This window comes from Anabrus simplex, chromosome 12 (assembly GCF_040414725.1).
Source record: "Anabrus simplex isolate iqAnaSimp1 chromosome 12, ASM4041472v1, whole genome shotgun sequence".
Lineage (NCBI taxonomy): Eukaryota > Metazoa > Arthropoda > Insecta > Orthoptera > Tettigoniidae > Anabrus > Anabrus simplex.
In genome coordinates, this window is record NC_090276.1 from 95,349,335 (window position 1) to 95,362,227 (window position 12,893).

Below are 12,893 nucleotides of genomic sequence, written 5' to 3' on the forward strand. Positions count from 1 at the left end.
AATGTGGAAAACACCGAAATAACCAGCCAGGCAAGTCGTGTTCCAATATGTTCGAGCTCTTACCCACACAGGTCTAGGATTACATGGGAAGCTGTGGAAATATGTAAAATTCCTAACAATTTCAACAGGGAAACTGGCTATCAATTGAGAGCCATTAACTATTTACGTAGGTAGTTCCCTTCCCTGTCACTTCAATAGGATTGTAAAGCTAGTGGCTGTGGCCTTAAGTAAGGCCTGGCATAAAAATGGGAAACAACAGAAAATCATCTTCACGAGAGCCAACGGTGGGATTCGAACCCACTGTGCACCGAATGCAAGCTCACAGTTGGGCAACACGAACCGCATGGCCAACTCGCTCGGTGAGCGAAATACTGAAAACACAATTTTTTTCTTTTAACTTATCTAAATGCAACCCAGTACCTTTGGTCTGAACCTTCTCTAGATCAGGAACGATGATCACCAATTTTAATTTCTTGAGGCCCAGCTGCTTCTTGACTTCTTTGAGTCCTGTGACATGACGGCGTCGGGCATTCGCTTTCACTGGGTTGCGATGATACTGAGCGTCATGGAACTTGACAATGTCCCTGAGCAGCGCCTCAACAGCCGTGTTCAGCTCGACCGTAACGGAATGGTCACAATACCTGAAAATGAAGCGAATTTCTCTCTATCAGTGGCATCTAGGTACGGGCCTCAAGCAAGGAGGATACACCTTCAAAATACAACCAGATCTAGGAAAGTCCTTCACAAATAACACCTCATAATCGCCATGATTAGTGCAGTTGCTTTCCAGTGATGGGAAAATTACAAAACAAAAGTAATTGGGATGAATTACAGTTAATAAAAGAAAGTACAAAATGGTTCAACCTTTCAATACTATTAAAATAAGAAATGTAAGTTTACATTCCTATATAATTAAAATTGGTACCGGTTTCGACCAGTATTTTTGGTCATCAAAAACCGATCACAAATAGGTGTAAAACAATACACAGATAAATAAATTGCAAAGTATAAAGAATTCTGTAGGTTGCTGATAGTGAAGCACTAAAATCTTTAGGGAGTACTGTGCGTTGAAAGATGCACAGGTAAAAATATGAAGTTTAGATGATACTGTCAGATGCAGTTTATGAAGCATTATAACACACCTATCCAACCATCCCTTTCTTTCTTGAGTCGTATAACCTTAAAAAAAAAAAAAAAAAAATTTACGGTGACTGGACTTTTCTTTGGCGCGAGGGGAACAATTCCCAAATCTTTCGTCACATGGCGACAAAAATAAAAACTAGCGAGAAGCCTACAAGATGAGATAGTCGTCTCACTCATCAAGTACTCCGTTTCGATTCTTCGTCACCATTTATATGGAGTTCATGCCATTTAACATGGTTAATTGTAACCTATCATTTTTTAAACATTAATCTTTTTATCTTCCCTCAAAATTGTTATTGTGTATTATTCTGTGTCTTATGGCAAATCTAGGGTGTCCTGGATCAGACTAAATAAATAAATAATAAATAATCAGCTGCAGTTTATAAGGCACTGTACAATTTTAAGGATACTGCGCGTCAATCATGAACGTTGGTAAGACATAAGTGTTAGAGAGCAATGTACGGTAAGAAGTCCATAATCAAATACGTATCCAAATATAGTACTGAACAAATTCTTGGAGATTTCAACTGAAGTTTATGAGACACTGTATAATTTTAGGGAATAGCACTGCCTGTCGATAGATCCAAAAATTATGAAGAAGTCGCCGATCAAATACGCAAATGTACTACGGAGCAAGTTCCCAAAGAGTAGATTGCAATACATCTGAGCAAATCACAGTCTTCCCAGAAAAGAAGTATACACAGCCAGTCAAATTCACTCAAGATATTAAAGAAACTTTAAACATTCTTGTTGACATACACAGAACAACTGAACTTAAAATACTTCACCTTACATACCTCTTAAGATTGTGAATATTGTGTGTACCAATCATGTCACCTTTGTTATTCAACGGGTGATAAGCACACTTGCCAAGTTTCTTACCTATTGTGTAAGGTCCCCGATACAATTTAAAAAGCTTATGAATTTCCTTATTGTCACATCTTCGCCTGTGGAAAGACCTAGAATCCTAGCCAATTCTCATTCAGGCTTATGACCCAACTGCAGCTCAATTGGTGCCAATCCAGTGCTGTCATGTCTCGTTACATTGCACCAGTGTTTCACATCTTCCAAGTAGTTAAACCAAGAATCGTGATTTTCACTAATGTATGTGCGAAACATGCAGCCTAGCTCACGCATTACCCTCTCAGACATATTTCCCTGAGGATATTGTATGGAAGAGTAATGTACGCTAACCCCAATATCACTCAGTCCGTCCCTCCATATCCGTGAAGTAAACTGGGATCCATGAGCCGACAAGATTCTTTTCGGTTTACCGAACTCCGGTATGTATCTGTCCAGAATTTTCCCCACACAGGCCCTCGCAGTTGCCTTACGTAATAGGTATAATTTGACATACTTTGTGAATGAGTCAATAACAACAAATATGTACTGATGTGCATACTTAGTTTTGAGAAGAGGACCATACAAATCTATACAAACCAACTCTCCAGGTCCATCCATCACTACCGCTTGCCTTGGGCCCTCCAGATAACGGTTAGGGTGTTTACTTCTTTGACAGGAATCACACTTTACCAAAGTCTTTCTAATGTCTCTCCCCATATTCTTCCAAATGAAATTCTCCTGTATGGCATTCAGTACCTTGTCTGCTCCAAAGTGCCCAGCTCGATGTGGTAAAACCAAATTATATCTGACCCTGAGGGACTGTGGTACTACCACCTTCCAACGCCCCTTAAAATCCTCTCGACACCAAGTCCCCTATTAACTTATATTTCTTACTTCCCCGAAGTATGTCTTTTCCTTCTCCTTCCACTTCCAATTCTAGTTTAATCTCTCTCAATTCTTTGTCCTTGAGCTGTTCTTCTCTCATCTTTAAGAGTCTTAATTTTTCTTGCTTACTATCTTCCGTCCTCATGCTACATATGAGTATTCCCTACTTCTCTTAATTTCTTACCTCCCCTTGCCTGTCAGCTCGGTGTCTACTCACATAGTGTGCAAAGGCATTCTGGCTCCCTGCCATATGAACCACTTCGATTGCCAGTATCCACCGCGACAAGCGACCCGAAATCAATTTACAGGTCCTAATGAAAGCAAAAGCATGATGATCTGTGTAGATCGTAAATTTCCTTCCTAACAAATAAACTCTGTTGTAGTTGGACATGTCGGCCATGGTTGATTTCGCCCATCGTATCTCTGTTTGAGGAAGGGAACTGTACTCCATTTGTGGCTTCCTGGCAGTGTTTGTGATGATGTGGCATGTGTTGAGTGTATGCTGATGTTACCTGGTAGATCTGGGATCATTTAATGTTGGTTTTTGATACAAATGTTTTGTGCCTTTTGTGCTCTGAGTGTCAGCCATCTTGTTTCGTCGACAGTCCATAGATAACGCTACTTAGAGAGAAACTTGAGACACTCGGTTTACGTGTATACTATATTTGCCCTAAGTGTCAGCCATCTTCTTTTATTTGCCTCCCTGCCATGGAAACCATGAAGACAGGCACTCTACATGCACTCACCAGTGTTGCGTAAGTCATGGAATTTATACTTCTCGGTGCCATTATAATGGACGTAATGTATATAGTCTTTAATTCTTTCGTGTGGTGTAGATTTTTGATAGTTGATAAGTTTAGTATGGTTAACTTTTATACATGTCGCCTGTTATGCGATTGTCATATATTCTAGTATTCTGTTGCCTCATTCAGAAAATCAAGTCGACACGGCAGTGATGTTAGAAGATCACGTGGCTTGTTTCATATTCTTTTCTGGATAACAGCGCATGACAAGAATATTTCAATCGTAAGTTATATGGTCACATATACATGTTCATAATATTGCTAATAATCTTTCCGACGAACAACAATCACACGGTGTACAATGCATGCACTGTGGAAAATATTATCGATCCGATAGGGCGTAAGCATACACGTTAGCAGAACTCACCCTGCAGTGCACAGAGATACGCTGGTCAAGAAGCAGAGTAAAATCAGCATTTTACGAAATTCCCCAGAGAATCGTCAGTCCAATGAAACCACAACCAATACCACTACTACTCCAGCTCCGAATATGGATGAGTACAACCGCAATCTGATTAAATGGAAATCAAAGTTTTCTGAAAACTTAACTGACGACCACTTCGACGAGGCCGTTAATGACTTTGTCCAATTCTTAGCTTCAGTACCACATATTCTTCCCGGGCCGAAACACCCCGCCCAGAAATATTATAAACTGAGAAGGAAAGGCCAACTTAATTCTGCCCAACGTTCATATAGGACCTCTTCAAACCCTGAAAGATCAACGAAAAGGGGAAGAGAAAAGAGAAGAAGGAAGTACATGCATGAATCCACTCAGTTCTACTATTACAATCAGCGGCGAAAAGCCATACGCAATATTTTTACAAACGAACAACCAATTTGCAGCCTGAAAGAAGATGTACTGCACACATACTTTTCGGACATATTTTCTAGGCCGAACAACCACAAAAGACCTGAATACCCTCAAAAAGGCACTGAGAGTGAACTCATGGAGACTAACGACCTATACAATCTGGTCATATCTACAGAAGACATTATTCAGGCAACACAGAAAATCAAGATAGACACCACAAGCGGTCCTGACCACGCAATCGTCTGAGCTATTAAAAACAGCACGATTTCAGAGATAATTGCAATCATCACCACTAGAATGCTAACAACAGGGTTAGTACCATCGACTTTCAAGAAAGCCCGTACAATTCTGGTTCATAAAGGAGGTGATGTAAATTATCGCAGTAACTGGCGTCCAATTACTACATGCTCAGTTATTAGACAGGTCATCAAGAAAGTTCTTGATAAACAGCTTCGGAACTACATTGTGTTTCATGACAATCAGAGGGGTTTCACCAATACACCCGGTACTTATATAAATTCCTCAATTTTGGAAGCCGCTTTACAGCACACTAGGCAAGAAAAGAACAATGCATGCATTATATTTCTCGACGTTCACAAAGTTTTTGATAACGTCGGACATGCGCACCTCCAGAGCACACTGGAGTTGGTCGGAGTGCCCGAAAAACTGACGAGACTGCTAATTGCTCTACAATAGGGAAACATAACACAGATACAGACACGAAAACAGGGAACAAAACCCATCAAAATTAATCGCGGTGTGCTTCAAGGCTCCCCTTTGTCACCGGCATTATTTAACAACGCTACCAATCATATTGTGGAAGAACTATCTGAAGATTCTTTAGCAAGGAATTACGGTTACTCGATTGCAAACAAGGAGCCCAACCTCACTATAATGTGTTTTGCCGACAATACGGTAATATTTGGGAAAAACACTGAATCTGCTGCCGAACTAGCAAGGATCACCATAGAAAGATTTAAGGAACTCGGCCTGGACATCAGTGTTTCAAAATCAGCTTGTCTTTCTATCAAGAAAGGTCAGCTAACGGAGGAGAATATCATCATTAATGACGACTGTGAAATTAAATCGCAGTGCAATGGAAGTGCCATCGTTACTTAGGTGTGAATTTCATCAATGAACTTAAACTGGATCCACAAGTCGTACTTGACAAGACTCGAAACAAGATTGACACCCTTGTTAGCTCACCATTGCTGCAATCTGACCAGAAATTTTCAATTTTAAATAGTTCAATATCACCTACTCTTATTTACCCACTCGAAGTTACTCCCCTAAACAATATACCTCAAACTTTTCTATCAGATACAGATAAAATATTAAAGAGTGGAACGAAAGAATTATTACAACTACCAGCAGACGTTCTGGATCACATGGTATACACCGAAAGGAAGTATAAAGGCCTCGGTTTGTTTCGCGCCACTTGGGAAGCTAAACTACAGCATATTAACATCTGTAATAAATTATCGATGCAAATAATGGCTACATTAATGCAACTAGGAACTTGGAACAAGATCTAGGCTTAGAAATTAATGATCGAGTTATGTCCAAAAGTAGCCATCTTCCCAATGTAAGGAAGGTCCGACAGATACTACGAGACAGAGAAGTTCAGTCATGGACAAAGTTGCCGCACAAAGGAAAGGGCGTTGGACTCTTCCAGGAATACACGCCAGGGAACAAATGGATAAGAGATCTCGAAGGCTTATCCTGTGCGGAATGGAGAAAAGCCATCGAGATGACAGCGAATGTGTGCGCCGTTCACTCCATGCCAGGAAGGTCCCAGGACAACACCCTCTGTCGGCATTGTCACAGAGCGCACGAAACTCTTGCCCATGTCCTGGGAGCCTGCCCTTACGGGGAGATATTGAGAAATTTCCGCCATCATACAATACGACACATGATTGCGACCTCGCTGAGGGATCACGGTTTCACGGTGCACGAAGAGGTCTCTGGCCTAGCTACTGACGGGAGTAACAGCCTTTCAACCAGCTAGCAAGCAAGGACTAATCTTAGATCCCACAATACGCTTTGAGTCACATGTTGGCCAGGCCGAAGAGGTGGACGCCGAAAAGAAGTCAAATTACCAGCCAACTGTAAACTACTATAAAGATAAATATCACCTAGACAATATTTCCATCCATGGACTCATGATCGGAGCTCGAGGCACAATCCCTAAATTTCTTGTACAGCTATGGGATTCTCTCGGCCTCAGCCGGACACGACTTCACGACATCGCTATCGCCGCAATACGAGGTTCAGTGACCATACTCCGCAATCATCTATATAGCATTTGAACAACAATATTGCAAATTTATTCCTGAGCACACATGCCAACTTTACAAAACCAAAAATCAGGAGATTTTGATATGAAAATCGGGGAAAATCAGGAGATAAAATTGATCAAAACTGCTTATTCTACATGTCTTGCGCAATGCAGAAGTACCATGGTATAACATTTACTGTCTCAAAAACCGACTGTTGCTGTACGAGCTACAAGGCAAAAAATTACACATCTTTATTCCTTACAGGAAGTGTGCGAGTGAGATGATCGGTTTCTGATAAGCCTTCCGTAAGTAGTATGAACTCATGTTCCACATGTGTCAGTCATGCACTTAGATGCTATTACTTAGCAAATGCATAGATTAATATATTGCATCACGCGCCTGCGCGATTATGCGAAGGGCAATGCTATTTTTATCAAGCAATAAATTAAAATTCACCAGAGTTGTCTCCAAATGGCTCCTAAAATCTCTAGAAAAGTCATTAGTCGCTATCTTTGAAATTATGACACTAAATTACTAAAATAGACTCAAAATCTAGCGACTAGTCTCTAGAATCAACTAGACTGATGTGAACGAACACGGACATAGCACGCGAGAACGAGAGATTTACAATCGATATACGCGTCGCGTTATACAGGTTTCAATAAGCATAACACATTCGCGCGTACTTCTCGCATTAATGAACGTCGATATTTCATTTGAAAGTGGCCAATGAGCGAAGGACTTCCGGCCACTGGCGTACAAAGCTGAAATGGCGGGATTTGAAAACAAAAAAAAATAAAATAAATAAAAATAAAATAAAAAACCAAACAATAAGCTAAAAGCGGGAGAAATAATAGAATAATCGGGAGGCGGGAAAAACTGTCGAAAATCGGGAGTCTCCCGCCTAAATCGGGAAAGTTGGCAGGTATGCCTGAGCCTTGTGATTTTTCTACCTGGCACAGTAGCAAAGTCAACAGTAACTTAGAAAACAAAATACCGTGTTGTCGACATACTTTGTCCTTGTGGCAGCCTCCGCATGGGGGAAGTAGTAGTAGTAGTAGTAGTAGTAGTAGTAGTAATAATAATAATAATAATAATAATAAGAAGAAGAAGAAGAAGAAGAAGAAGCAATCCCTTCTCACTAACAGTGTATCTTTTCTTAGCAGGGTTAAGCCCTCTACTGGCCACAGAAACTACACCAAAATTACTTCCCTCGTCAGGTTGACATAACGCTGTTGCTATGCCTAAATCAGATGCATCTGTCATCACATAAAAGCCCAGCGCTGGCTTAGGGTACCGCAATATGACTGCCTCGTGAAACCCTTTCTTCAAAGCCTCTAACGCTTCATCGTGCCTTTTCGTCCATTTCCATTGAGCATTCTGCTTTAGTACCTCTCTAAACGGTTCTGTGAGATATGAGTACTTAATCACGAATCGCCTGAAATAGTTACATACCTAGCAATGATCTCAACTGTTTCGCGTTCCTAGGTGTCTTAGCTGAAAGATCTTGTCAAGCCTAGTTATCTCAGGTGTCACACCTTCAGGTGTGATCTTATGCCCCAGAAACGTAACACTATGGGTGCAAAATTTAGATTTGCTCAATTTCAAGGTGAAGCCAGATCTCAACAATTTACTAAAAACAGTAAACAAGTTTTCTAAATGTTCCTCAAATGTTCTAGAAGCAATTACTAAGTCCTCACTGTAAGTCGTCGTGAACTCATTAGTTGATATAGATATCTGATGCTCGTATCAAGGCCGAAGACGATGTCTTAGTGCCAAATGATACGCGGCAAAATTGGTACAGCTTCCCACAATGTAAAAAGGCTGTCAATGGCCTGTCTTCTTTTCTGAGAGGGACCTGCCAAAAACTTGAACTCAAGTCAACAGAGGTAAACCTTGTCTTTGTCAAATTCCCTTATTTTCTAAACTGCTTTTTCTTTCAGGTAGAAATCATTCTAAATGAATGAGGATGGAAGGGAAAAAGGATTGGTTCGCTGGAGATAAACTGAATTAAATTCCGAATCCCTGACTATATGAGAATGTCATGCCTGACTGTTCTGTTTCTCTTGTATGCCTGATTTTCGACCTGTGAATACGTGGAATGAATTGTGTATAAATGGACTGATTTGATTCAGCGTTATATGTATCAAGCAAATACAGACCTCTCGTGAGGCAGACTGATATCTTTTAACTGTGTACTATTGCAACCAACTTAAGCATTTCATGTGTCTGTAAAAATATAGCAATAAGTAGATTATAAGTTCTAGGTTAATTTGAGCGCACGCTCGTAGTTTTAAGCTTTTGGACCTCGTTTAAAATGCGTCCGCTCGTTTGACCAACCAGCTAAAACGCATTTTAAAAGGGGACAGCTGGATGTTTGAACCATGCTTGTTGCATGTTCATTTATTTGACACATCTTAATGCAAATGGCTTCTATCAGCCTCATCTTCCCATATTTACCTATATATGTCAAGTATTGTACAGTAGAGCACAGCACCTACTGTGTTTAAACTGAGAGGGCGGCGATTTCTTTTCTTTGGAGCTCATCTTCTCTGTGTATATGTGGCAGATAACAACAATGGAAGCCACGATGTTTGAAGTAGCGTTTTTGTGTCATAAATATTCACTTAACGTCTTCAAGATTGGGTCTTTAATGCTTATTATTTTTAATTATAACTACTATAATTACAGGTATGTTGGTACTTTTTCCAATAGTTGTTTTTGGTGACGGTTCATTTCCAACTGTCACGGTTGATTAACATGCACCTTTTTCGCTCCGTTGTATGATATGTTTCGTGTGGGTGTGACTGTAATCTTGAGATGATGGTAAAAAGGGTCTCTGTGTGGCTACATTTTGGTGCACTGAGTGCTTTCATACTTCGTAATCCCTGTAATATGCCTCTCGTCTCGACCATGGACATTCAGGTCGCTCGAGCGCGTCATGTTCATAGATTTGAATAAAGTGTTGGTTCGTATTGGCCTGAAAATATATAATTGCTCGATGCACGCAAATGCTTTGAATATGTGAGACCTGTTGCTGATGACCGTGGGGTCATAATTTATGGTATGTATTTGACTATGTTGTCCGAACGGCTGTTCGCATTTTTATTCCCCGATACCCTCATGTGTGAGTGTGAATGCTGGATGTATGTGTATTAATGTGTGAGGGAGAGAAAAGGAGGTATGTCAGTCGACCTGTTTTATTGTCCTGTTTGTATCTGTGCCATATTTTGTTCTCGGTACAGATCTGTTTATTTGTTTTATCCGTGGCTGACTCTCGATCCAGTAGCCGCCATGTTGGCTGTGTATTTATGCATGGGGCATACCTGTAGTATTCTTTGATCTATCATTCTTTGTTTTTGGTCCATGGAGGCTGGTCTTAGCCTCATGCCGGTATCTCCGTTCATCTTATCTGCTTTGTTCTCCGTGATGGGCGGATTGTTGAGAGAGCTATACATTGTTGATTACATAATGGTGTATGAAAGGCCGTGTCTCAAATGAATGGGTTTATCGTAAAACGGGTGACCTGATTGTGATGTGAATACAGTCATTACACTGCAATGATGTAACGAAAAATGGAAGTTGAGAGGCGCTGAGCGTTTTAAAATGTGTGATAATGTATACATATCAGTGTCAGTGTTGAGCTCACGCCACGATACCGAGATGTTTATTTATGCAAGGTACGTCCATGTTTATTACAATTATTTTGCTCTATTGATTTTACTTATGGGTTCCTCGTCTTAATGGTTGTTTTTTTAAATTTTATTAATAAACCATAGTTTTAAGTAATTTTTTTCTTTATTGCTATTAGTTATAGTTTTATCCCTTGTTTACCAACTACGAGGGGCGTTTCCAGCTCAGGGCCGTGTTTGCGCCTTTCCTAATCGAAAATCCATGCCTCGAATTATTCCCTATGAATGTGTTAACGTCGATGTTGTATGAATCACTGATTTATTCTAGGGATAGTTATGAGGGCCCAGGGGGGAGGTTGGCACACTGGGAAGAACTGGCCAGGATTCTCTCAGTTTGTATGACTCATCGTTGTACAAAACATTAATCGTCAAATCACGAGATCACCGAGTGCATGTGGACAGATAATTTTACATTTAAATCTGTATATTTAATGGAGCTGTTGCTGTGGGGGGAAAAGGCTTTGTAACATCAGAACTTGATTCAAAAAGGTGGTTGTAGGAGAAACCTGACTTTAAAGACGGGATGACATGCATAGGTAAGCAGTTCATAGAATGAATACCAGAAGGCATCAGTGAGCATTGAATGTTGTTACCGCTGCCTACTAGTACACAAAGATGTTATAGGGATTGGTGACTCTAATGTGCCGTGTATCGGATCACTGCATCAATTCAGTAACGTGAACGGTATAAAATGAATGGAACATCCCATCACTAAAGTTGGATCTTTATATCAATCTGTTTGCCATATGGGAGTGTAAGCTGGAAGAACTCAGCATATGTTATACTTACTCTCTGAACCGGCGACTGTGAATTTTACGTGATCCAATCCCAAGCTGTTGCCATTCTTCTTCTGGTATGACCAGACGAGTTCGTCCCGACTCCACACCTGTCTCGCTCAATTCTATAGTCCTATGTACAGGAGTGCTACTCTCCTCTGAAGTGCCTTTACAGTCAGCAGTGCCACTTTCTACCACAGCACCATGTTCCCCACTCAACTTCTCCTCCAGAAACGAGTAGTTGGGGGTTCTTACAATAGACAGTTTCTGGAGTATCGCAGTCCTTATAGCGTTCTTTTTCATCACGCGCTCTGCCAAGATGAGAGCCTTCAATTTAGTGGGCTTCTTAGGACGGTTCTCTCGGCACTTGCCACGCTTCCTCTCAGGGTTGTCCGAGTCCAGAGGGTTCCCACCGTAGTGTTGCTGCTCAACTTTCTTTTCCATGACAGAGTCATGCTGTTGCTGATGTTGCTTCAACTCAGATGTCTGGGAACAAACAAATCGATATATTATATTTAATAGTTAGATACACAGTCATCATAAAATGACAAAGCCATATTTAAAACAGTGCCAATGATTCAAAATACAATAGGCTTAAAAGAATAACTTAGTTGAAATAAATATAGATTCCCTTAGGGAACTTCAGTTATTTGTCCAAAATGAGTAAATTTATATTTATAAATTTGTATTTATATCAATTGATAGCCTGGTAAGCTTCAACTTTTGCAAAAGAGACAAAGTCTCTCATAGTGCAGTGGCTCTGCCAGTAGCTTCAAATAGCCTACGCAGTGGCCTCCACACATCCACGAGCCACGCGTCTCGGTGGGTGTGCTATTTAACAACTAACGAGCCCAAATTAGCACACTGGTGCAAAATGCTGGCAAAAGGAATGAGTTAGCCTGAACATTTATAATATCCAATAATGGTCCCTTATATTGGTATAATAAAAGAAAAGATCAGCACAAATCTCATTACTTTATTAAAACCGGTTTTTGGAATACATAATATTTACATTTAAAGTTTCTCAAACATTTCTAAAGCATCTACAATATCCACATAAAATGCTCTGAATAAAATTGGCGACCAGAATGGTTTTGTCTGTAAAAGAAAGAAAGAAAGAAAGAAAGAAAGAAAGAAAGCAAGAAGGAAAGAATGTTGCCTGTTACAAATAATTTTGATTGAAAATTATTACATTTAAATTAAGATACCATATACAATGGACGCTGGTTATTACGATCACTCTGGGTCACCGATAACAGCGATAGGTAGCCTACTGTATTAACCTACAATGAAACAGATACCGGTACACAACACTGCAATACAGTTAACTATTTTCAGCTATGTAAAATAGTCTCTAATTGTTGTTTGCTTCTGCTTGTCTCTCAAAAGTCCATTAATGAATGTTTCATATTCATAATGTTTTTGGAAGTCCACTGACGTACGCTGAACACCTCATCGCAAGATATCTATCACCTGCCGCATTTCAGCATTCACTGGTGTTCGGGAAATTGCGGCAACTTCGTCATCATCAGTATCACAACCTTGTGCTCCGTGTTTTGCACCTCTCGTATCCGATTCTGTAGAAGTAACTACCTCACATATGTCGTCTCCTGTCTGTTTCGCATCAGTAATGAAGCCCTCATCATTGTTCATCCATTCCT

The 12,893-nt window shown here is 40.3% G+C and overlaps 1 protein-coding gene across 1 annotated transcript in view; it reads right to left on the bottom strand.

Annotated features, from left to right (window-relative positions):
* Sbp2 (SECIS-binding protein 2) overlaps positions 1-12,893 on the bottom strand; it is a 155,439-nt gene that overhangs the window by 114,702 nt on the left and 27,844 nt on the right. Inside the window, exons 2-3 of the mRNA XM_067156742.2 lie at positions 11,246-11,718; positions 421-641 (exon numbers count right to left, since the gene is read on the bottom strand). Coding sequence (XP_067012843.2) covers positions 421-641; positions 11,246-11,718 — 694 coding nt within the window. The remainder of the gene's footprint in view (positions 1-420; positions 642-11,245; positions 11,719-12,893) is intronic.